Raw genomic sequence first — 25864 nt, 5'->3', positions numbered from 1 at the left:
AACTTTTTGTCTTTTAATGATCCTCAATAAAAATTATATTTTCTGTTTACAGGACAGCAAGGAGGTAAGTATATTATTTGAATTATAAAAGGAATAAAAAAGTTCCTGCATAATTTATATGAATGTGAAATATCTTAAATGTTTATTCACCAAATTGCTAACAGTAAACCAGCTGTATTTTGAAATGGTTGTACTCATTAAGATACTGTAGTGTAAAGATGAATGAGTACAGACTTGCCTTGAATTCTTTTGGCTGCTAGAATTTGTTTGGAAAACAAACATTTATGGCTCTGTTTGCATCAGCAAACAGCATCAATATTGGGAGGGAGGTGAATTTTGGCTCCACAGTTACATGAGTGATTCATGACTGATTTATTTAGAGTTTGGCAAAGTAAGTTGTCACCTGTAGTGATAAAGGTATGTTTAAATCATGTTCTCAGTTGAAGTGAGTGTATGGAGCATGTTTATCCAGCTTTTAAGGATTGACAATTGAATTTGAATTTGCAGATGACAGGGGAATGCCATGGAATTTTCACATACTTACTTCATTATGTTTCTTAAACTTTTGTATTATTCAAGTGTACATAGGATATTGTTAACATTTCTTAACACTCCTTTTCAAAGTTTAAAAAATAAGTAAAGGAAATGCATGAGGTATTGACCAGCATAAATTGAAATGTAAATGTTTATTAGACTCCACTTCATTACTTCCTGTCAGTGCTGAATAAAAGAATAGTTTTAGACATTGCTGAATAGATTAACAGTTTTAGAGTTTCCCTTTTAAAGGGAATGCTAACAGCTGTTTAAAATACATAGTGTCACATTCGTGATACTTGCTTTATGTTGTGATAGTAAGTATAGTTCCTAAAATTTTGCATTTCACTTCTGACAACTGTATTTTCTCACACAATGAATGTCTGGTTTTGATGTCCTCTTCCATGTCCTTGTTCTGGGAATCTTCTAATTATAACAGTCAAAGTGTTTTGGAGAACTACATTTTTACATTCCATGTTTGGGGGGTAGAGGAGGAGAGGGAAGGAAGGAAGGAAAATAAATGCATTTGAAAGCCTGGAGACATGAGACACATCCAAAATTTATGATTTTTTTCATCAGTATTTGGGTATTTGACTCAAAATTTCTTTTTAATATTTTAGTAAGCAAGACAAAGCTTTCCCAAACCTGAAGAGTGTTTGTTAACTTTTGTATGTGTTAGACTAAGAAATGTGAGGTCATTGAGCATGCTTAGTAATAGTCTCTGAATATCGTCCAATTTGGTCATGTGCCCCCTTTTTATTTTTTACTTTTAATTAGAAAAGACTATCCCAAATATTCTGCTGCAGTGGAAAGTTTCTGTCTGCAAAGAAAGAGCACAGCAAAGGGCCAGTAACAATATTGATTGCTCATAGAAATTTTATGACTCACAGTGTGGCACATCATTTCATGATGGTTAGATTTAATGTAGCGTGCAGCAAATTTTGTTGCTATGGATCTGTATCTTTAAAACACTCGGGATTTAATACCTTGTAAATATGTAACCTTCTAGTGATGGTTCTAAAATAATGTAGTGGAAGACTGAATTAACTTTCCTCGCTTTCCCTTTTTTTGTTATTTAATTGAAATACAGTTGTTTTATGTGATAGCATTTTTATGTGGGCCATGCTTTTTTTTGACATTTTACACAGTTTCAGAAAAAAGTAAGCAAGTTGGAAGAACAGCTCAGTAATGAATTACAAGCCAAAGATGAACTAGAACAGAAGTACAGGTGAGACCGCTTTGACATATTTAGTATGCTTATAAAGAAGTTTTATTAGACCTGTGATTTTGAATGCTTAATCCACTTTGGGGATTCCAGTCCCTGCAAGCAGACCTTCACTATAAATTGCTGGCTTAATTCTTACTGCTCCTGTGACTACTATTTTCTTTCTTTTTTTTTTTTTTTTTTTGTCCTTAACTCTCCATAAGACTCTCTCTATTGTTTGAGTGATTTCCCCAGTCCTTGAAGTTTCATGTGGTGGCTGAAAACAGAGTATCTTACATAAAATTGAGACACATCCAAACATCCTGATATCTGTATAATCAACAGGGTTTTAAAATATTTTTCAAATTTCTTCAGGTCTACTAATACTCGTTTAGAGAAGATAGTGAAGGAACTAGATGAAGAGGTATGACTGTAGTTTTTTTTCTTACTGGAATTAGAACTTTAACATTTGCATGTGGCTTTTTTCATTAAGAAATGGCAAATTACTTTTGAGTAGCTATGTATTTACAGCAATTAATACCAGCTGATTTATTGATATTCACATGCATGAAATTATTGTCACTGCTAAAATATTTTTATTATGACTTTTATATGATAAACTACACATTTTTTTCCAGAATTAATTTTTTACAGTGTTTTTAATTTGGAGGACAGCATGATACAAATATCCCTTATATGATTCTAAAAATTAAAGATGTGAGAGTAATGTTGCTAGAAGAGGAAGGCAATTCTTGGCACTGTTGAAACAGTATCAGTAAAAGGACCCTATTTCTTGCCCAGCTTTACACCTTAGCACTACCACAAACATGTCATATCTTTAGTGTATGTGTACAATTTCATGTATTGCTCATCCAGGCACATGCCAAGACCTTACATTACATGTATGTTTCTGTGCTTCTGGAGTGGCTGCTAGGCAGGTTTACCACATTCATAAATCCAAACAGTCGTACAGTCTTTAAATTGTAAAAGCCTCTGGCCATAGTTATCCTGGGCTGGATTTGACCATGTGTTCCAATACACCATGTTTGCAGCGGGCAAATAGACTGTGTCTTCCCCCATTACAAACTAAACTGAGTGTGCATGAGCTGTCTTTTTATCATTTATAGAATACCACTCTTCTTTATGTAATTATTGGTGATTTTTTAAAAATATATCCAGATAACTTCAAGGAAGAATGTAGAGTCTGCAGTCAGACAGTTAGAAAGAGAGAAGGCTCTTCTTCAGCATAAGAATACAGAATACCAGAGGAAAGCAGAACATGAAGCAGATAAGAAACGCAATTTGGAAAATGAGGGTATGTTGAACCATGCTTGAAGGGTTCTGTTTTGATGTGGGGTTTTAAAAGATAAAATAAATGAACTGTAGTTAAAATTGAAGCTTTTTCATAACAGTGATTAACCATGTTGAATTGTTTTTGTTATAGTTAACAGTTTGAAAGACCAGCTTGAAGATTTAAAAAAGAGGAATCAGAACTCTCAAATATCCAATGAGAAAATCAATCAACTGCAAAGACAGGCATGCCAACTTTATATATGTATATATATAATAGCTGTTTGAAGTACAGATTTTGTTAGTAGTGAAGGAAATTGAAACATGTAATGGAGTTTAAAAAGCTGTTCTTTCTTGTCGTGTTGGTGTTCAAAAGTAATCTTAAAATACACTCCTTTTTATTTCTTTAATTCATAAAATCTAGTATTCTGTAGTAGAAATGGTATTTGTTATATTTTAATTGTTTCTGAAGTATGTTTTTACCAATCTTTAGTTGGATGAAGCCAATTCTTTGCTACGGTCAGAGTCTGATACTGCAGCCAGGTTAAGGAAGAACCAGACAGAAAGCACGAAGCAAATCCAGCAGCTGGAAGCTAATAATAGAGAACTACAAGATAAGAACTGCCTGCTCGAGAATGCAAAACTCAAACTGGAGAAGGACTTTCTCAATCTTCAGTCAGCTCTAGAATCAGAAAGGAGAGATCGAAGTCATGGATCTGAGATTATCAGTGATTTACAAGGTATTTCTGCAAATCTTCTGAATTTAAGCTTGCTTCTCATTTCAGAAATAAAAATAGGTTTTGGTGATGTTATTTGAGCTTCAGATTGTGACTAGGTTAGTGTGCTGTTCTATACAGTGTTAGGTAAATGTGGACACAAATGTAAGAGAAAATGTGTGATAACATTTACAAAATATTATTGATAACTTTTAAACTCAACTCAAAGGGAGATGTTCTTAAGAGTCAGAATTAGAAGCTGTTACATTTGAAAAATTTTATTTTGTAAGTAGATAAAGTACATTATTTTTTTACACACTGTCCAGCCTCATCGATGTTTTGGTCATTTTTTAGGCCGAATATCTAGCCTTGAAGAAGAAGTAAAAAATGGAAAGAGTGCATTAGCCAAACTGGAAATGGAGAAAAGACAATTGCAGGAAAAGCTTACAGATTTAGAAAAGGTAACAGCACTTCTAAGTGAACTTTAGTGTTACATTCTTACCGAATTTTAAAATTTGTGCTTTTATTACTTGAGACATGGAGACAAAATCTATGCAAAAAATAAGCTTTGTTTTCAGTGGGGTTTTTGGCATTTTAAAAACTATTTTTTCAATTTGTAGAGTGGGGGGAAAAAAGACATCATTTCCCTTATGATCATAATACATTATACTTCTAAAGTACTTAATAATGTACTGCAGTGTGTAGCTTAACAGTGCAGTGGTAACGTTTGTTTGTTTGATTTTTGTCAATATTGCCAAAGATAAAAAAGCTTCTGCTAATACTTTTTTCTAGCAAATTTGTCCTTGAAGCAAAAGCATTGAAAAAGCTCTTTAATAAACTTAATATTTGAGATGCTTTTACTACAGAATGTTAAGGAAGTAATTCTATAATTGCTACTGGGGATGTCACTTTGCCATGCATAGAAAAATATTTGTAGAAATTAATTCTCAGTTAGCTCCTTAGAGGCTGAGCTCTCTCTTCTGCTCTTAGCATACCTCCAAGCAGTATGTTGTTGTTTGAAATTGTCTCTTTAACCTGATGTATTTAATGTTTTATTTCAATGTAATTTTTTCTTTAACAGGAAAAGAGCAACATGGAAATAGATATGACATATAAATTCAAAGTTATGCAGCAGAACCTTGAACAAGAAGAAGCTGAACATAAAGCCACAAAAGCACGATTGGCAGACAAAAATAAGATTTATGAATCTATAGAGGAAGCAAAATCTGAAGCCATGAAAGGTATGTATTTGACCTCACAGTTGGACTTAGGTGTAAATTATACAAAGTAGATAATACAATCTTGCGATGCTGGTGGAAGCCCAAGTGTAGGCCTTTTTTCTTGATTCCCTTGTTCCTTTTGAATATAATTAGTGTTGTAAAAGTCAGTCATAGTCCCTTTGTCCTTGCTTTGCTAGGTTAAAGGCACACTGTTTTAGTCTCAGAGTAAAACACACTGCTAATTCATTTTCAGTGCTAGTGTATTCTGAATTTAGTTTTCTTAAATTTATATTACTAAAACTGCTTGAAACATTTTTGTTAAGATCTTATCTGTGTTCATACTCAGTGCAATCATACCTTTTTGTGTCTTACTAAATAAAATATATGTCAGCAATTTAATGATTTAAATACGTAGACCAGATAGAGTTAGAAGTGGTAAAGCCTTTGCTACACGCCCATAGTCGTCATGCATATTCTGGTGCATCTCATGACAATTGAAATCTTTTAGAAAGAGGGATAATTACCAAACAGTTCCAGAGGATCACTCTTATTTTTTAATTAAATGGTTTATGTTTATTGCAGCTACTTAAAAAGCTACCTACAGATGTTGTCCTTCCAATTGCAGAGCATTCATGAAAATTTTGAGCATGTAGATGCTCAAAACAAGTAAAAATGAATCAGTAATAATGTCTGAATCACTTGGTGTATCTGGTTCCCGAACAGCTTCAACTCTTTAAATTATTTTGAATTATCATAGTCAAAGCAACACCTCAGTAGGTTTAGATGGATTATTTTTAAAAATCCACCCTTTTTATCCCATCTCAGATGTGTTTCAGATAAACTGGAAGTTATCTTGAAACTCAAAAGTAGGAAATAGCTATCAGTCAGGAGTGCTTGCAAAAGCATCCTCTGGGTGTGGGTGTACTCTGAAAATTTTAACTACTTTTCATCAGTCTTTTTCTTCAGTGTTGCAAAGATAAACATGTTGTTTATTGTTAGTATGGGAGAGAAATCCTCTTCCCTTCACCCTCCAAAATCCAATGGTTTACACTGACTGACATCTTAAATCTCTTACTTCACAGAAATGGAGAAGAAACTTTTGGAAGAGAGAGCTTTGAAGCAAAAAGTAGAAAATCGGTTGTTAGAAGCTGAAAAGCAGCGCTCCATGTTGGACTGTGATCTCAAACAGTCACAACAGAAAATCAATGAGCTCCTTAGGCAAAAGGATATACTAAATGAAGATGTAAGGAACACTGACAAAAGGAGTCTTGAGTGGAACCTGGTTTCCAATGTCCTAATATTTGCCCTGTTATAGCTATATTTAGGAATGTTTGTTAATAAGAATGGCAGCAGCTTTTTCTGTATTTGAAGCTTTAAAAAAATCTATGGAGCATGGTTTAATTTTTCTGAAATATTTCAACATTACTGATTTTAAAGTTCTTCTCAAATGTAAAATGCTTTCCATGAGATTAACATGGAAAAACCGGCTGGTTTGTTGTGTGCTAATGCCTTTATTCAGGAAACAGCTTTAACTTATCAAAAGATGTGAGCGTGTTGTACAAAAATGTAGAGGAAATCAGTAAGAGACACTGTTTAAATGTTGCTTTCCTGTGTAGGTCTGTAAAATTCACAGCTTTCTGTTTATTTTTTAGGTAAAAAACCTGACATTAAAAATAGAGCAAGAAACACAAAAGCGCTGTCTCACTCAAAATGATCTCAAGATGCAAACGCAGCAGGTCAACACCTTGAAAATGTCAGAGAAGCAGTTGAAACAGGAGAATAACCATCTTCAGGAAATCAAATTAAGTCTGGAAAAACAAAATAATGAACTCCGCAAGTATGCAGAGTTGCTGTATATTTTTTAATAATGTTACTTATTTGTAATTGGTTTTGGGCAAAAGTTGAAAGCATTATTGATTTTAAAAATTTGCTGCACAAAATATGCTATTCTACAGGTCAAAACTTGATTGTTTAAAATAATTTATGGTAACTGTAGTTGAGATTTGCCCTAGGGATTCAGGAATGTCTAAATTTGTAGTAAAAGATGTTTGTTATCCTGAAAATCTTAAAAAAAACAGCTTAAACACAAGAGTGTGAGGACTTCAGAGAAACACTTAACAGAAAGTTCTTTTTTTATTTAAACTGATATAGGACTTCAGTGACAAGGAAAGTTACTGGCATTATTAGTCCAGGAGAATGTATTAGAGTTGTAAATGAATCCTAATACAGAGCTGTGAAGCGTAATCATTGGAAATGTCTAGTATTAAAGATGTTTACACACATACGTTGGACTTCAAAACAGGAGTTGTGTTAAATCCCAGCAGTTCTTAAAGGTCTTAGAAGTAATATGTGCACCTGATAATAAATAAATAATTATTAATTTTTTTAAACATAAAGAACATTCTTGGGAATGAAAAGACAACTTTAGCACATATCAGGTGTATCTCATTCTTGTCTTCTTTATGACTTCTGATGGTTTATCTCTTTGTGCTTTGTCTTCTGTCATCAAGATGCAGTTACATAGAAGGTGGCTAAATGTGATAGTTGCTGTAATGTTAAACACTGGCAGAAATCTTTTCTGCTACATTACTGTTCTTTGTTGTGGGACTGATTAACTGACTTTGAGTTGTTTTAATAACGGACAGATTCAAGAAATTATGTGTATCAAAGAATATAGGCATGTTTTCACAAACTGAGCTCTAGCAAACAAAAGACCCAAAACAATCTGTCAGATCAGTGACATTTTACATGGAAGTAAGATTCTGTTGGTAGCTGTTTGCTTTACCACTGTCTCTTACTGGTTAAACTATGTGACACTCTTGTAGTTAAGTGTGTTAACAATATTAAACAGACTTCTTATTAGTGCACTGTTCTTAGCTGTACAAGTGAAAAAGAGAGCTGGTACGCAGAGGAAGCCTGAGGTTTAATTGCCAACCGTACTTTGGTCAGGAATTGACTTAAGAGTGTGAATGCCATTTTTTCTATTTAATGGTTTGGAATATCTTCATAGGTTTTCCTTTAAAGTGTATTATCCTTTCTAGGGAACGTCAAGATGCAGATGGACAAATGAAAGAGCTTCAAGACCAACTTGAAGCTGAACAGTATTTCTCGGTATTTTTATGCTGCTTTATTTTTTATACTAACCTGTTTACTAAGTACTGTGTTAGCTTTTCTTCTTCCTCCTCAGCCATCAGGCATTTCCCATCTCTAACCTAAAGCTAATTATTTTTATTCTGTGTCTTCAGTCTTGTCTGCAGCCTTATCATCACTCCTTGTTCTTGATCACTGAGCAGTGTGAAAGAGTTCATGTTAAGAAATGTCTCAGTTTTGGAAGGGAGTCCCAAACACAGTTCAGAGGGAGGAAGGAGTCAAGCAGTTCATTTTTTGACAGTGTGAATAGTTCCCTGCATGTTTCAAGCCTTTTGTATTCAGCATCTTTTCCGTGCTGCATGGAAGAGAAGAGCTATATTCTGTGAATCATGTGGCGTGACAAAATGTGCACTTAAGGCTTGGAAAGAAATTTTTGCATTACAGCCAAACTCGGTAGAGATCTACTGGGAATTTTTGCTTTATTGTGGCGAGGTACAACAGAATAAAAAGGTATTATACTTAAAAATCATCACTAGCATATGGCAGTTAATTTATATTAACAGTGCACAGCCAGTCGCACTGCAGGCAGAAGCCGAAAGGCTTATTTCAGAATTAAAGGCAACAAGATTTACTGTGGCCTTTAGGACAGTGAGGAAAAGGACTATCTGAAGTTTTAGTAGATCAAGAAGTTGTACACATTAAAGGAGAGAAGGGGAGAGTTGAGGTCAGTTGACAGCTGTGGATGGGCCAGAGAGAGACAGTCTGTCTTGAAATACCTGCAGTAAGTCCACTTGCAGTTGTCTGTCACGTTACGTGTATTCGGTCATTTGAGTGTACAGACCAGTATAATTTTTCTTTCATTTCCTTTAGAGCTCTAGGTTTGCATCAATGTCGCAAAATTTTGAATTTCAAATGCTTTTCTAATCTGTTTTTCCCTTCCTCCTATACTTTTTGCTCTTTAACTGTCACGTTGGTTTCATGGTTTTGTATGGTTAAAGTCTAAATTCTCCATACCTACCTACATCAGACAAAGATTTAAAATAGTAGAGAAAAAGAAATTAATGATTTTCCTTGCTTCTGATACTTCTGACTTTCTGTCAAATAGTGATTTTTCACATGTAGAGTCTCATTAACTGTATGTTTACATCTATCTGCTCACAAATATACAGGCTAAAAAAAGAACAACAAAAAAATAAAGTAACAGAAACATATTTTGGATGATGATGATATTTAGATAAATTTAGAGAAGGCATTACACAATTACACTCTAGCTGAGAGTGTGAATAAAGAATTGCATACAATGCCATCTTGTATCATTTTTGCGTACCTTCAAACTAGAATATGCTAGTCATGTCCTTTTCTTTCCAACTTTAAATTTAAGACTCTCTATAAGACACAAGTTCGAGAACTTAAAGAAGAATGTGAGGAAAAGACCAAACTTTGTAAAGAAATGCAGCAAAAGATACAAGAGTTACAGGATGAGAGGTAGGTTTTACTAGTTGTACTACTAATACATAAAAGATTATGGTGGCTTTTTGTTGTTTTCTTCTTCAACCCTCCTCCTGCCCCCCCTTCCCCCGCCTATAACCTGCCTTTTAAAAAGTTAATTATATATATCAATAATTTGCAGAGATTCCTTGGCTGCTCAGCTAGAGATTACTTTGACAAAAGCAGATTCAGAACAACTTGCACGTTCCATTGCTGAAGAGCAGTACTCTGATTTGGAGAAAGAGAAGATTATGAAAGAGCTGGAGATTAAAGAAATGATGGCTAGGCATAAACAGGAACTGACCGAGAAAGATGCCACCATAGCCTCTGTGAGTAATATGAATTGTAATATTGGTAGAGCTTTACATGAGCTGGAGTTTTATTTGCAGTTTGAGTTATCCATTGTTATTTCGCATGCTTAGAGGTAAATGATACAAGTATATGTGACATTTTAAAAATATTTATTTTCTATGAATGAAATTAAAAAAAAAAAAAAAAAGAAAATTGCTTATGTTTCTTCCATGCATGTCTCTGGTCATTTTTTCTCCTGTGCCCCTAACCCTCTTACAGCTAGTTCCCTAATTCTTATCCTAGTTTCACTCTGAATCATTTCCTTCTGTGCTGTAATGCTTTTGTATGCCAAATGAGTTTAGTTACATGGTCACATGTACTTTTTGTTTTGTAGTTGGAGGAAGCAAATAGGACACTAACTAGTGATGTGGCTAATCTTGCTAACGAGAAAGAAGAATTAAACAATAAACTGAAGGAAGTACAAGAACGTATGTATTCTCTGAATGAAATGAAATGTAATTTAATTTGAAACCAGTTTTGTTTTTTAATAGTACTACTTTCTTCTGTAATGAGCTTTCATAGATTCTTTTTTAATTACCTTGCGACAGAAATTACAAAGCTAAAAGAAGAAGAAGCAAATGTAGGAAATATCAAAGCACAATTTGAGAAACAGTTGTTGAATGAAAGAACATTGAAAACCCAGGTAAGCAAATGTATCTAAATGAATGAAGAGATAGTGTTCAAGAATCAAATAGTTTTTAATAAAAAACTTCCCATGGTAAACTATCTATATGTACCGTTAATGATTTATTCTTTTTTGCCCCTGAAACAAAACATATTCATCATATCTTTGCTTCTACTGAATGGACTTTCAGCTTTGTGAAGCTGCATCCTCATGATTTATCATAGAGGAACTCCTAAGCCAGGTGCAGTCCACCAGCAAAAATCTTCATTTCAGTCAAATGAATTAATATTTTACTGTTTTCCATCTTGATTTATATTCCTCTATCAGTTCCATAAAACAGTCTGTTTCTGATTTTAATCTGGATTGGTTTTCAGAACAAGTGGCATTTTAATACAAAAATTTATTTTGGGGCTAGTTAATGAAAAGGGAAGGGAATATTTAAATGAGTAGAAGTGTTCACAGCTAATGCTTGCTTGAAGTGAAAATGGCATCATTACTTTATTTTCAGTTTTGAGTAACACATTGAATTTAAGCAACTTTATAGTACCGGATTGCCAAGATCTTAATTTACATTAGATTAAAAGAGTCTGATCATAGATAGGAGAGAAGACTATTTCTTCGTGATATAAATCTGTGTATTTATTGATGTGGATTTGTCTTTTTTTTTTTTTCTTCTTTCCTATGGGAAGGCTGTGAATAAATTGGCTGAGATCATGAATCGGAAGGGTCCAGTCAAACGTGGAGCTGACACTGATGTACGACGGAAGGAAAAGGAAAATAGGAAACTGCATATGGAACTGAAATCTGAACGAGAAAAGTTAACCCAAATGATGATCAAATATCAGAAGGAAATCAATGAAATGCAGGCAGTAAGATCCTTTTGCAAATAGAAACATTGATAGCATTTTCTCTAATTCTCATTGAATTTATACAGACTTTGAGGTAGTGTATACAATTTCTGTTCCTGAATTTCTCATGACCAAAAGAAATATGCAGTATATATGTTGAGATTGGCTGCAAAGTCTGTAATTTTCTACTTCTATTTTCTCTGAATAACTGATTATTGGGATAATAGGAAATCTTGTCATTTATCCTTACAGCAAATAGCAGAAGAGAGTCAGATACGGATTGAACTTCAGATGACTCTGGACAGCAAAGACAGTGACATTGAACAGCTTCGTTCACAGCTGCAGTCATTGCACATTGGTCTAGACAACAGTAGCATAGGCAGTGGACCTGGAGATGCTGAGGCAGATGATGGATTCCCTGGTATGTTAATTTTACTAATATTTCTGCATTAGATGGTTTTATATACATGTTTTACCGTAGAAGCTGAAGAATTAATACTATGATGATTCTGTGGCTTTTCATCTTTATTTGTTTCTACTGTCTTATCAATGCTTTGGTAGTGATCACTACCCACCTACTAACTAAATCTATCTGTAATCATACTTCATCTTACATTTATTTAAGAAATTTCCTCAAAAAATTCTATTGTACCCCATTAAAATGAAATATTTTTTTCCACTTTATTGTGGTGGCTACTTTGCAATTACTGTGTTATGTGGTGAAATGTAAAACTAATAGTGTCGTCTTAGATATTCTATTTTGACTTCTTTTCTGTCTTTTTCCTCCTTTATGCTTTATGTTTAGTCCATATCACTCAATCCCACACTATGGAATCCATGTCCTTTACCTACCAGCACTCTTCTACCTCTGTCAGTATTGCCACTAAGCCTTCCAGTTCTCGCATGCTTCTCGATTCTGATTCTGACTCAGAGGAAGAACCTTTGTCTTGTTCCCACAGCCCTACAGAAGTTGATAGCCCAGGTGACATCCCTGAGAACTGTTTGGTTTTGTTCTTACTCTGTCCTTTTCTCTTTCAAAACTAACACTATTAATACATTATTTAAAAAAAACCTGAAAAACAAATCTGGCTGTAGACACTGCAGTGGCAGTAAACATTGCCATCAAAGACATGGAAAAGCTTGCATGAACAAATAATTGGCATTTTTTTCTCTAAATGTTTACAGATGCTTGCTGCCATTTATAAACCCACCATCTTTATTAAATCATTGAATAAATGAGCCTTATGGCCTTGTTTTCAAGGTAGCCTCTATCCAATATCTGCAGCTTTCTGTATGATCCTAAAATACTAGATAACAAAAAGTCAAAACTTGATGTTTTAAGTGAAATGTGGAGACATCTGACTCCTCACCATCTAAATTTACATTATTTGCTCATAAAAACTCAGTCTTCTGAGTATTACATTGTTTTGCCTTAATTTGAATCTTATATTTGATACTTGTACAGTAAAGCAAGCAAAATTTATTTGTTTTTCCAGATACATAGAGCGTATAATGATATGGCTCTGATAAAACAGAGCTTTGTTTTACTAATTCGATATTCGTTTTATATGACTACACATACACTGTGTTGAACAAAACTTCTGTTTAATGTTAATGTCAGAGGTAGGTTTTTTAATTAAGTTCAAATTTACGTATTTCACTTGAGGTTCCTTTAAAGTCTGAATACCTTTCCACTGAAGGCAAGACTTGTTTGGGGATACTGACATTATTTCATCAAACTAGAGCAAAGAATAATGCATTTCCTCTGTTCTCCTTATTCTCTGTTTTTTGCTATGAGGCTTCTAATAAAAGAATCAAGTACATACATAATTTTTTCCTTGTTAGCCGCTGTTGTGGTATCTGCATGGTTTTGTTCTGTTCTAAAAATCATATCTAAGCTAGGACTTTTTGCTGACGTAATTACAGTAGATTTGAGGTATGATGGTTATGTTTTGTTGTCTTTTCCCCTCTTATTGATTATAAGCATGTACTGTGAAAATTTTGGAATATTCTGCTCTTTCTCTTACCTGTTATTATAGAATGGATACCAGAAATCAAGAAGTGTAATCAGAAACAAGTTTTCTCCAATTTCATGCAATAGTATTAGAGATCACAGAGAAAAATAGGAAAAATATTAATGCATGGGTTTTTTCCCCACTGTTAACTACACATGCTTCCTACATGTGGGGAAGGATTTTTTTTTTTTTATTGCATCAGCTTTATGCTTGCTACCCTTTATATCAGGTGTACTTGAAAGGGACAATTTAAAGTGTAGGTATAAATTTTGCAGGTATAAGGCAAAATATACATTATAGAACTACTTCATGTACTTGGTATGGACATTAAAATGTGTCATCAACAGCAGTTCTTATACAGCAATAAACTTTAAAGACAGTGCATATCTGAATAAATAACCTTGCTTCAAGTCTCTCTAGACAAAATGAGGATTCTATGGACATTAATAACTATTTGTTACACTATGTTAAACATGGGCAGGAGCCTGCAAATGCCCTCTGATGGGAAAGAAGATAGCTTTTGCAGTTCTGGAGCATGTTTATGCTCTTTTTGTGGTTTTATGTTTGTTAATACTTTAAGGCTTCAGTATTTTTGACTTGTAGGTTCCTCAGCAGCAGTAGACTTTATCTGCTAGGGTGGGAAGCTCATTAGAAAAATACTATTGCAATTGAGTAGTTCTTAATAAAACATAAAGGGAAGAAATGCTTGTATAAAGTATAGTTCCTGCAGTAGGTTCAAAGGCTATTCGATAATTTGTATGACCAAGCACTGGGAAAAGTGTGATCCTGGTGAGCTTTTGGTTACTACTGAAATGTGTATGTGAAACAACAGCTGAGCTGTTAATATTGTTGATAAACACGATCTGACTAATAGTGTAATATAAAATACTGCAAGTGTGTGAAAGGGCAGTTGAATTTAGACGAGGATTAAGGATTAGCCAAAAGTGATTTGCTTTGGATTAGAAAGCCTAGGAGATATAGGCAGAATTAGAAAAAAAGAAAAATTTACAGAGCAAAAAATACGAATTGCAATACTAAACTCCTGAAATTTTATCCAGCGTATAGAGGATGCAGGATATTTGTGGTGGTAGTTTGCCTTTTTTTGTCTTGAACTGGATGTTGTGTGGTCTGTACTAATACCTTCAGACATTGTTTGAAAAGGTAAAGGTTGATATTTTAAGGTTGATATATTTTAAGTCTTGAAAAAATTACTAAAGGGCATGTGCGTGCTATCATTGCAAGTTTGCTCTTCCCCTTCTTCCTGTGCCTACTACTTTTTTGTGATTACACTGTTGGTTATTGGCTGCATTCAGGAATACATGATTTAATTTATTCCTGAAAGTTTACTGTGATAAACTTTGCAAGACCTTGTAGGTTTAAATAGTTCATCTTCTCATGTTTGCTCTGTTGCTTTATTATTGATCTTACATAACTATTTAAAAATACACAGTAATCTCCAGAACAATGTTTTGTGAATATTTATGTTCTTTAATATATATCTTTTTTTCAGAATCAAGATTGGAAGGCTGGCTATCACTGCCTGTTAGAAATAACACAAAAAAATTTGGATGGGTTAAAAAGGTAAGAAAACCAGATTTATGATCTTGTTTCATGTATAGTCTGGATTTCAAACCTACTGCAGGTTTTCAACATTTTAACTTTTCTTTGATACGTATTCTCTCATTAATTAAATGTATAAAATATGTTATCTGGTGTAGCTACATCTGAGAGGAGTGGGATAAGACGCTTCTTTGTCCAGCCAGAGGTGAGAACAGCCATTCAGGATCTTCAAATATTTATACATTCAGCCATAAGCTTTCCCAGCAGTATTACGTGGCTGGAATTTAGCAGAGTCTGGAAGCAAATGCCCTTAACAGATTCCTTAGGAGATGAAACTAACAACTACTCTCCTGCTTTGCACAGTGTTCACTCATTCACTGCTCTTCAGTAACCTCTTTGGTGGGTGTTTGCCCAAAGAGTAACATACACGTTTTCATACCAGTTTGCTTACTGCTCATTCAAACTGTTCATTCTGAACAAAATTCTGGAAATAGGAGGTCTTCTAGGTAACTAGCTTTTTTATGAAAATTTCTGCCAGTGCTGGTAAGTAAATAACAGTGATCTTTGTGAGTATAATCACTATTAGTTGTGAACTGCACATGTAAAGTAGCATCATAAGACGACCGTTACTCTCACTACTAGTCCAAGTGAAAATTAAATCAGTAAAATAGAAATGAAAAGCTTTTATCTTACTTTCTTCCAGACTTTCTTTTTTCTCTCTTCATAGATACTTAGATCTGTTTAATTATCAATTAATCTGGTAACATAAATTGATTTATTAGGTAATCAGAATTTTGTTTGCTGTGCAGTGATTTTATTGGCAAATCATGGATTTAGCATACAGTACCACTGTTGTGCATTTAGCTAACATTTAATGAAAATGTACAAAAATGTTGCTTTGACATCTATGAGCTGGATTAAAACATATATTTTATCCTTTCCTGTATCCTAACAGTATGTAATTGTAAGCAGTAAGAAGATCCTGTTCTACGACAGTGAACAAGATAAAGAACAATCTAATCCCTATATGGTATTAGATATAGAGTAAGTACTATCACGTGAGATTCCTTCTTCTGATTTGTCGGTGAACTTTGTCGGAAAGACTTTGACAAAAGGCCTTTTGAAGTCCAGTCTGGGAGCACAGGGGGCCGCCCCGATAGCCCCCTCCCCTGCCACCAAAAAACTCCACCACTCACTCAACCCAGGACACAAATAAGGCATAATTTTGTAATTTGAACTGTAGAGCCGGGACCTTAAGGTGTCCATTGTGATAAGAATTGTGTTTGCTGTAAGCAGTGTTGCAGCAGTAGTGTGCTGCTCAGTCTGATGCAGGGAGCTGCACTGAGCTCCGAGGTAGTAACTGAACTGCTTTCACTAGCTCAGCTAGACCTACCTCATAGGCATGCTGTAGCAATAAATGTTAAGGAAACTATAGCAGAGAGGCTATAATTTTCAGTGTTTGTACATTTTCACTTACATGTCCTTATAGGTGTGTTGTACATTTAATTTATTTTCTTAATAAAGGCAGAATGTGGATATTCAGAGGTTGGAGCATGGGGAGAGAATTCTGATAGAAAGCTAGTGGCAATAATTAAAGTCGCATGATATTGTTTTTTCAGTGATGTAATTTTATTTTTTTTTTTCCCCACAAATATAGCTGGATAGTTGTGACTTTATTTAGGATTTTTGGAAGTTCACGTGCAAGATTGAAAGATAGGACTTTAATCAAGTGATTAGAAATTTGTACTGACAAGTCTTTTAAGTCTGAGTGTGGTGTGTTTTATCCTAATTTAATCTGTCATTTTAAATTCATCATTTTGGTAACATTAATTCTTGTCCTTATTGAAATAATTTCCTATAGCAAACTCTTCCACGTCCGACCAGTCACTCAGACTGATGTGTACAGAGCAGATTCCAAGGAAATTCCTAGGATATTCCAGGTATTCAGTAATAAATTAATGTTTCTATTTTAGCAAACATGGTGTTTCACACATTGTTAAAACTATTTTCATAACTTTGTCTAATGAAATATTTACTAAAAAATTATTGGGGAAAAAATCGATTCCAGTGTAATTCTTCAGTATTTCAAAGATAATTACTCTGAATTTACATTTATCATCTAGGAGTACTGAGATTATTTTGCTTTTTCTAGATTCTATATGCTAATGAAGGAGAGAGCAAAAAAGAACAGGAATTTCTTGTGGAGCCCATGGGAGAGAAGTCAAATTACATTTGTCACAAAGGACATGAGTTTATACCTACTCTTTATCACTTTCCAACCAATTGTGAAGCTTGTATGAAGCCACTGTGGCATATGTTTAAACCTCCTCCTGCTCTAGAATGTCGCCGTTGTCATATCAAATGTCACAAAGATCACATGGATAAAAAAGAAGAGATTATAGCACCTTGCAAAGGTAAATAGCAAGTATTTGAATATGCATATAGTCGCTGGAGTCACAAGGTGTTCTAATAGATTCAGAGGATTCTAGTAATAGTCTGACACCAAACAAAGATAAACAGGTTGGTTTTTCTTTTAGTAGTACATAACCATCAGAACTTTTCTAAGGGTGTCTACATGAGGATCAGCTAACTGCTGTGAGTTTATGCCACGTGGGCAGTGTATGTACATACTTGTTGTGCTGTCAGCCTCATGCAGTAAAGTGTGGTAGTTGTAAGGCTGCTCACACTGTGTGTTGTACTTCACTGTTATGTGAAACGACAGTGGGAGGGTGTGTTGTGAAATACGTGACTTTCAGTGAAGTTTACTCTTTGTGACTCACATTACAGTTTCTTGGGCTCAGGCACACCTCTTTGTGTTACCTTGATTTGTTCCGTGTGAGTGTGTATCTTCCATAGTGCTAAGTTGTTACCTTCTAAATGTAAGAAGGAGGCACTGTCATCAGCCAGGTAACAGTTTGGCAAAATCTTGTTCACTTTGCTTTTGATTTCTCTGCTGATTTCTCTTTGTGTTGACTGTGAGAGTATGGTAATCTGACAAATAATTTTTGATGTGGAGACATGTTTAGAAAAATAACAACATCCATTTTGATTTTAAAAATTCTTATTACAGTGTACTATGATATTTCAACGGCAAAGAATCTACTACTGTTAGCTAATTCTACAGAAGAACAGCAAAAATGGGTGAGCCGACTGGTGAAAAAAATACCCAAGAAGCCTCCAGCACCAGACCCCTTCGCTCGATCTTCTCCCAGAACTTCCATGAAGGTACAGCCAAACCAGTCCATCAGACGACCAAGTCGACAGCTTCCTCCAAACAAACCAAGGTGACACAAGAGCTGCTATTTAATTTATGGCTTTAAACATCTTACTACAATTAATGTTGTATATGTTGATAAGGAGGATTGACCACAGATGTTACTGACTATGGACATGGGATCTAGCATGCCATCTTCTATAAACATCGGTTAAGAAGAGCCCCTATGTTTGTCCCCTTGTTTAAAGGACCTTGCATTACCTGTTGGTTAACCCTGCCATACTGAGAATGTATCCTATTGCTCTTGGTGTGTAGTAGGCAGAACTTGTAGCCTGAATAGTTCCTGTGAACTGGAAGATGATAGGGAAAATGGGGTTTAACTAGGAAAGAGTCAGAGAGGGGTGTGAAGTTTCTGTGACTGGACTGCCACCAGTACCTAAGCTGGCTGGTTGAAAGCTGGGTTGGGTGAGCTGCTAAAGTGGGGAATGCAGCGTAAGTGTGCTCTTACTGTGATGCTGTTCTTACCACAAAACAGCCTTGTGCTACGAAGAGTTAGATCTTAAAAAAATGCTGGTGTTTCCATGTGTGAAAATGAATAGTGAAAGAATGCCAAACTTAATTTAATTTCCCTCCTAACTTCCTTGCAGTCTTATTTTTGGTAATTTACTTTACATATTTAAAAGAAAATCAGGCCGCATAATTTGATGTTTAAATTATTATGGGTTTTCAAGCCAAATATTGACAGACTGGGGGAAGTCCAGTGGAAGGAGGCCACCAGGTTGGTCAGAGCAGAGGCCTGAAGGAGCTGGGCTTGTTCAGCCTGGATGAAGCACATCTCCACAGGAGTATCGTAGCAGGCTGCCCCTGTCTGTGGGGAAGGTATCGTGGAGATGGAGCCAGGCTATTCAGTGCTGCGTAGTGGGAGGGAGAGAGACCAGGGGCTTGGCTGAACCAAGAGAGAATCCAACTGGATAGAAGGAAAAGCCAAGGCAGACAGCCAGGCAGGGATGCAGGCAGATGAGGCCGGACAGGCTTCACCTCTGGAGGCTTTCAAGACCTGATAGGACAACGCCTTGAACAGCCTGGGCTGGCCTTGTAGCTGACCCTGCTCTGAGCAGGAGATAAGGCTAGAGACCTCCTGAGGGTCCCTTCCAACCTTCGTGGTCCTATAAATGCTGTCCCTGCTAGGAATTTCAGACAGTGATTGTTTCTCCAAGGTTTTCATGGCTGTTGTTCTTTGTGATCATGTAAGAAAGGGCAAACCCGTTTTTGATACAGACCATACAATTTCTGCTTATCCACTCAGTTTGATTGTGCCAAAAGGACAATTCCAGATTGAAATTTAAAAAATCACTTAAATATATTTTAATGCCTAATAAACTCTTTAAGTGTTTTAGAAATTACAGTAGTCATAGTTCATATAGTAAATTAATATTGAGCCTTTTCAGGGATATTAAAAACTTTAAAACCTGAAAATCCGAAAACCCCCTGAAACCCATTTTGTTTTAAAGCACATGATTAACAGTAACATGTTTTAGGTAAAACATACTGAACACACTTTTAGGGTAAGGTTTCTATCTCTGCCTTGTACGGTTGTCACAATCCTGACTTAAAATCCATTGAGCTCACTGGAGAGATAGCTAGACTGGGTTTCATTTCTTTTGTAGCTGTAGCTATTGAGATGTTAGTACTTAGGATATTTGTCTAAGATCCTTCGATACCAACAGAAAGAGATGAATGCTTCTAGACAATGATTCAACCCAAAATAAATGCCTAAAATAGGTAAAATGGCTCATTTGCTGACAAGGTTTGCCTTGCTTTCTTTGTTCTATAGTGACCACAGAAGGAGCGCAGGCAGTAACGCCTAGAGAACAAGTTGATATATCCTCTTTTTTGTCATTGCTTAGCTTTAAATAATGAGCTACAGGATAGCTGTATAGTATAATCCCACTGTATTTGAGACATAGTAAAATCCTACTGTATGTATTTGTAAATTCAGATGATGCTATTTTATTTGATCATCTGTTCAGCAATCAAAGCTATTTGATTTTATTGGAAAAATTGTTAGCCTTGTGCTACTGGCTGGAAAGGGGCAGCAAGAGAACATAAAACTGCACCTCGGTCAACAAGAACAGCAACAAAGTTGAGCGCAGCTAGCTAATTTTATGAAATGTACATGTTGGTCTTTTCTACTGAAATATTTGAGGGAAAATCTCAATATGGTAAGTGTTGTATAGAACTGAATGATCAATTTCCAGTGAATACAGTATTCCTAGTTTACATGAACACTAACTGAATCTTCATATCCCATGATAGGCATAGGAAGGAACCCACCTAAACACAGTCTTTTACTTACAAAGGTTTAGTGGTAACAAATGGAATTTTGAAGTCTTTTATAGAAGTGTGACACACATTAAATATCAAACCCTCCTGTTGCAGATTACTTGATCTGGCATTTAAGGACTGGGATTGGTCATTTGATGATGTTGATGATATTGATGGTGATGATGATGATGACGATGTTTTTGATTTCTGAAGAAGTATAAGGGGTAAATCGAAATGGAGAGGAATGGATTTGTTTGCCTTTGAATACAGCATGCTATGTTGGATTTTGTTTCTCAAAGCAGAGAAAATACAAGATCTCATTTTAATATTTTAAACAGTAAAAATGAGATTCTGTTCATGACATCGAATTTTTAGAGGAGTCATTTTCATTAAAATGCAGTTGTTGCCTTTGTCAGTGTTTCTGTTTTTCTAATTTTATATCTTTTTTTCAAAATTCATGTCTGCCTGCCTGGAAAAAAAAAATACTGCTGTTGGCAGAGTAGTTGCTCATCTATAGTGCTTAATACTTCTAACTTCTGCAGGTAATTTTTGAAGGCTAAAAGAGAGATTGTAGCAGATGGATGTTTAGCTCAAATAGAATTGGTATTTACAAAGACTTTTAATTTTTAAGATTTTAATATAAACAGACTGGTCTAGGGCTAGCAGACATGAAATCACCAGAGTTCTGCATTTTGCTTTCCTCCCTGTGTTATGAAGTGGATTTGACTTGGCTTTCCTTTGCAGTGTTGTGCTTTTTGGGTACCTAACCCTGCATTTGAAAACTACCTAAACAGATGGGCTTTGCAGCTTCTGTGATACGGTTTCCTTGACTGCTTTACAAAAGATACGGCTGTTTTCTTGACCTAATTTGTCCCATGGCTTACTTAAATGTGCAATGCGAATGTACTGGAAATAGTGATAACTGTTTTATAGTTCTCAACGTTTAATCATTTTACATGTTGATGCAATGTTATTTTTACACAGAAAAAAACCCTAAAGGTTAAACTCCTAAGAATTCCTTTAAATAGTATGTAAGGTGTGCCTCGGCCTTGTGAAAGAATGGGCGATGAGAGCAGCACTAGGGCTGTACCTCAGCTGTGTTCTCCGTTAACTGAGATACCACCTCTTGCAGAATTTAACTGGCTTAGTGTTTACAGTAACAAGCATTACATTAATTAAATATACTGCATCTTTATGTATTAAAAGCTTACAAATTACTAATCTTTTAGAAGTGACATTGTGTGTTTTTTACTTTACCCTCATATATTACAAGGGGGTTTAGCTGATTTGGGATCATAATGCGTAAGGATGTACTATACTTAAGTAATGATGCTGTTGAATGCAGAGGAATGACATTTCTCCCAAGTATGCTGATGAGCCCATCTTAAATGAAGACTTTGAGGAAGTATATTTTTGTCAGTTTTATAGTTGTTGCGTTTACTGACCAAACTTCCTGCTTCTTTTTCAGCTAACTGCTTTCCGTGAATGCAGACACAATTCAAGGTGATAATTTTCTTCCCGTTACAGCAAGACTGAAACATATCCCAAAATATATTAAAAATATATATTTTCCTGAGAGATTGTGCTATATATATCAGAGGTTTACATTTTTGCTGCAATATAAATTACTAATCTCTGAGGGTTTTCCTGTATTCTTCTGAGTGACTGATCAAGTGAGGAATGGTTGGTAAATAGTAAAAGGATATGTTAGGTAACCTTTTAAACTCTGTTCCACAAAAGCTTTCTTGACAAGACACATACACTACATTTCATAAAAGGATCGAGAGGAATGAGTATTAAAATGGAAGAAACTGACTTTTAAGCTTTCGTAAAGATGCCACCAGCACGTCTGCAAGAACAACAGGAGGAAGATCCACCATAGTGATATAGACTGCATCTGTAAGAAGTGACCATTATACTGTGTATATATATTGTACTGTAATACTGCAAGAGGGTTTTAAAAATCTTTCCACTTTATTTTTTTATGCTTATTAATCAGATACCGTTACTTATTGCAGTTGCAACTATGCACTTGTATAAAGCCATAATGTTGAAGTTTATATCATTCGTACACATCTATCAAAAGCTGCATGTCGGTGTTCAGCAGCTAGTAAAGTTTGAAGTATATGCTAGTTTCAGCTACGTCATCATGGGCAGTCCTGTTTTACCTGTCTAATTGCCTTAATTTAATTTTTTTTCCAAGTTTTTTGCCCATTGTCTATATTTAAGGAAAAAAAAAGAAGGTTTACCAGCTCTTAGGATGCAATTTTGCTTTGTGGCAGAAAAAATAGTGCACTATTTTTACACCTAGTAAGTATATCAATGTCAGCCTGTTTTGAATGTATATCGACTGGTTTTAAGGGTGGAGATATGTTGGTTACAGAAACAATGTCTCATACCATTGGAATTACTAGACCATTTGCTTGTACATGTAACTGCTCATTCAGCCCTTTTTAAAGACCTCAATATTAGTTATTGACTTATATTAACCCTCTTTAAGTGCTATGAAACTTCATTTTGCCTTGTTTTTGCATACTCACCTAGATGTGTTTTTTATTTCTGGGACAAAAAAAAAAAAAAAAAAGAATCTGTGACTGTTTTTACATTTCACAACATAATATCCGAGGACTGTCACAATCTCAGAAAAATAAAACATACTGTAGATGTATTTTAAAATTTTAAATCTGGTTCTCTAGCACATAGCTGTAGGCATAGATAAATATTTCAGTAGTGTGTTTTGAGAACTGATAGCTGGGAAGAAAGGGCCTCAGAGGCACTTAATCTGACTTTTTTTTAAAAAACTTGGAGTTGTACAAAAAATATAATTTATGTGGGCTCATTCATGATGTGTTCATAATTATCCCAGAAAATGCATGTTTTATACAACTACAGTATGCGATGTTAAACATATTGACAGTAAAAAAAAATGTAGTCTCCTATTTGGTCTCTTTATATATATAAATATATATATATATTTAAAATATATATATATATAAAATATTGTGTGGGAGTGCAGTAATTTAAAATATGATCTAACACTTCAATGAAGGAGGACATTTCACTTTAAAATTTTGTTTGTTTGTTTTTGTTTTTTAAAGAGTGTTGAAATGTTTGGAAGGATAGGACCATGATTTATTTAACACTATCATGAAAGGTGGACTTGGAAACACTGAAATACTGAAAATTAATAAATATATTTACATTTTGTAACCTCTTCTACAGTTCAGCTTAACAGAGCCAGAATGTATTCAGTCTTCTATTTATGCACTCGCAAAGTAAAATGTTGTTTGTGAGTTCTTAAATTCAAAACTAAAACTTTCGTATTGTTTCTGTTAGGTATTATAACCCAGCACACAACTACAGTGTTTTTTCCCTGCTTGTTTTGATTTACAGAAGTACGGTATATTTTTAGGTAATGCAGATTTGCATAGAGTACAACATTAAAAATGTATACAGTAAAACTGTTTCCATTCACTGAATGCATAAATATTTTATATATATATAAAAAAAAATGTTACAATGTGGGAAGTTCTATCCTTTTCTGAATTGGAGAATATTATATATATATATTTTTAAATAAACTATTTGAGTAAGGTTAAAATAGTTCCTGAACTTGAGAAGGTGGTAATTAATTGAAATATTTAAACATGGAATCAGCTGCTGCGGCAGCTATGGGAAAGGCAAGGGTCCCTCGAAAGGAAGCCGAGTGCAGGCTGTGGTGTGGAGGGCGCGCAGGCTCCAGGGGAGCTGCTCTGGCAGGCCCTCACGTGCTGGGCCTGCATCTGTTGCACTTCCTCTCCTTGGCGTGCCCTCATTTACTGTGAATCCCTGGGGCCCTGTTAAGCCTGGCATTTTAGGAAATGTACTGTATTAAAGTATTTACTAGCCACGGTTTATACATTCTGTACTTGTACAAATAGTTACTAGCTACACCTCCAGCAGGCTGTGGTGACGGGGTATCCTAGAACAATACGGGCTGACAGAGCGCTGGAGGTCCTCTGGTCTGACCTCTACCTCAAAGCAGGGCCGACGTAGCACAGGTTCCTCAAGGCTTTTGAGTTTTCAGTGCCTCTAGGGATGGAAGTATCATAGCACTCTTCGGTTGTCCTTCATGCGGTTTCTCCCAAAACTGAGCAGCAGCGTGGGCTGCGTTGAGCTGTAACGTGGTGGTCATTTGGCCAGTGGTACGATGTGCACGAACGTTGCTTTGTACCCAGGACGCAAAAGGCAAAGCTGCTCTTCTGTTCTTCTCACTTGTCCTTCTCATCAAGATACAACTTCCATCTGCTGATCTGTGGAATGCAAAGAACTCTTAAATTTTAGTTCCTGGAGATTGTATTGTTTCCTTATTGCCCAGTGGTAACCTTTTAAAATTTTTGAGAGAAGAACCAAGGAATATTTATCTTCAAGTCACTGACATTTAAATACTTTATTTTTGTAACAGGGCTGTCCCATCATACAGGACGTTTTTATTGCCCAGATGACTTTATCTATAGAAATTCTCTCATTACAAGTTCTTTTGTTTCACAAGAGTAAACAAATAGCGTAGCCAGGCTGCAGATTAACCTTCTGGAAAAATCAGTGGTCAAACTTGGAGCCAGCAGCTCAAGACACATGTAGGGAAGTTGCTCTTTGGTTTCCATCCAAGAGATCACCAGCATGGAAGCTGGACAGGAAGACCCCATTGGAGTTAATGTGTCAGTTGTCAAAGACCTATCTGCAAGGAGATTTCCACTTCTGTCCTAGTTATGTACTGCAGTTTCCTACTTCTAGTGATTCCTGCCAAAGCTCAACCCCTCACAGTGCTGCCAGCAAGCCAGCACCAAGACTGCTCACTGGAGGAAACATTGTGCTGCTTGTGCTTCGTGGCTGATGCTGTAACCCAAACATGACACGTAGGACTTGTGAATGTGCAAAAGGCTCAGGTATCTTGGCAGTCAGTGACAGTGGCCAATATTTATAATCTTATGTGTATTAGTTTCCCATCTAGCTTTGTGAAAATCATCCTTGGAAGAGGAGTTATATGTCTTGGTCTCGCCCATCCTGTGCTTGTGAGGTCGTAGTTGGGATGCTGCTGCAGAAGGGGGGAACTTTTGTGAAAACAAATTTACCTGCGTCGGTCTTACAAACCCTTACCACCTCTTTATTTTGTTTCTAAGGCAGGAGAACATAACAGTCCATGGTCCAGTTCAGGGAACTGGTGTGTTTCAGTCTTCTCCACATTCCTGGATGGTTTGCCTCGGCATTTGTGTTGAAATGGTGATTCATTTGTTTTTTCATAGAATATCTTGAGTTGAAAGGGACCTGTAAGGATCATTATGTCCAAGTCCCTGCTCCTTACAGGACTGCCTAAGACTAAACCATACACTAAGAGAATCATCCAG

At 35.5% G+C, this 25864-nt stretch overlaps 1 protein-coding gene across 3 annotated transcripts in view; it reads left to right on the top strand.

Annotated features, from left to right (window-relative positions):
- The window catches only part of ROCK2 (Rho associated coiled-coil containing protein kinase 2), a 99896-nt gene extending 75815 nt beyond the window's left edge, over positions 1 to 24081 (top strand). Inside the window, exons 11-33 of one of the 3 annotated variants that reach the window (XM_042802950.1) lie at positions 53 to 64; positions 1683 to 1762; positions 2114 to 2162; positions 2918 to 3053; positions 3183 to 3274; positions 3522 to 3768; positions 4099 to 4205; positions 4826 to 4985; positions 6047 to 6207; positions 6617 to 6801; positions 8006 to 8075; positions 9436 to 9539; positions 9685 to 9871; positions 10228 to 10321; positions 10442 to 10536; positions 11208 to 11387; positions 11619 to 11787; positions 14892 to 14962; positions 15897 to 15985; positions 16803 to 16881; positions 17094 to 17355; positions 18012 to 18225; positions 21949 to 24081. In XM_042802950.1, coding sequence (XP_042658884.1) covers positions 53 to 64; positions 1683 to 1762; positions 2114 to 2162; positions 2918 to 3053; positions 3183 to 3274; positions 3522 to 3768; positions 4099 to 4205; positions 4826 to 4985; positions 6047 to 6207; positions 6617 to 6801; positions 8006 to 8075; positions 9436 to 9539; positions 9685 to 9871; positions 10228 to 10321; positions 10442 to 10536; positions 11208 to 11387; positions 11619 to 11787; positions 14892 to 14962; positions 15897 to 15985; positions 16803 to 16881; positions 17094 to 17355; positions 18012 to 18225; positions 21949 to 21952 — 2847 coding nt within the window. In that variant the 3' untranslated portion in view covers positions 21953 to 24081. The other 2 variants (XM_042802952.1, XM_042802951.1) reach the window with 2 other exon arrangements.
- The last annotated feature ends 1783 nt before the right edge of the window (positions 24082 to 25864 follow it).

This window comes from Tyto alba, unplaced genomic scaffold (assembly GCF_018691265.1).
Source record: "Tyto alba isolate M040663 unplaced genomic scaffold, T.alba_DEE_v4.0 Super-Scaffold_40, whole genome shotgun sequence".
In the NCBI taxonomy this organism is placed as follows: domain Eukaryota; kingdom Metazoa; phylum Chordata; class Aves; order Strigiformes; family Tytonidae; genus Tyto; species Tyto alba.
Note: the sequence above shows the minus strand (reverse complement) of the source record. Positions and strands in the feature narration are given on the sequence as shown.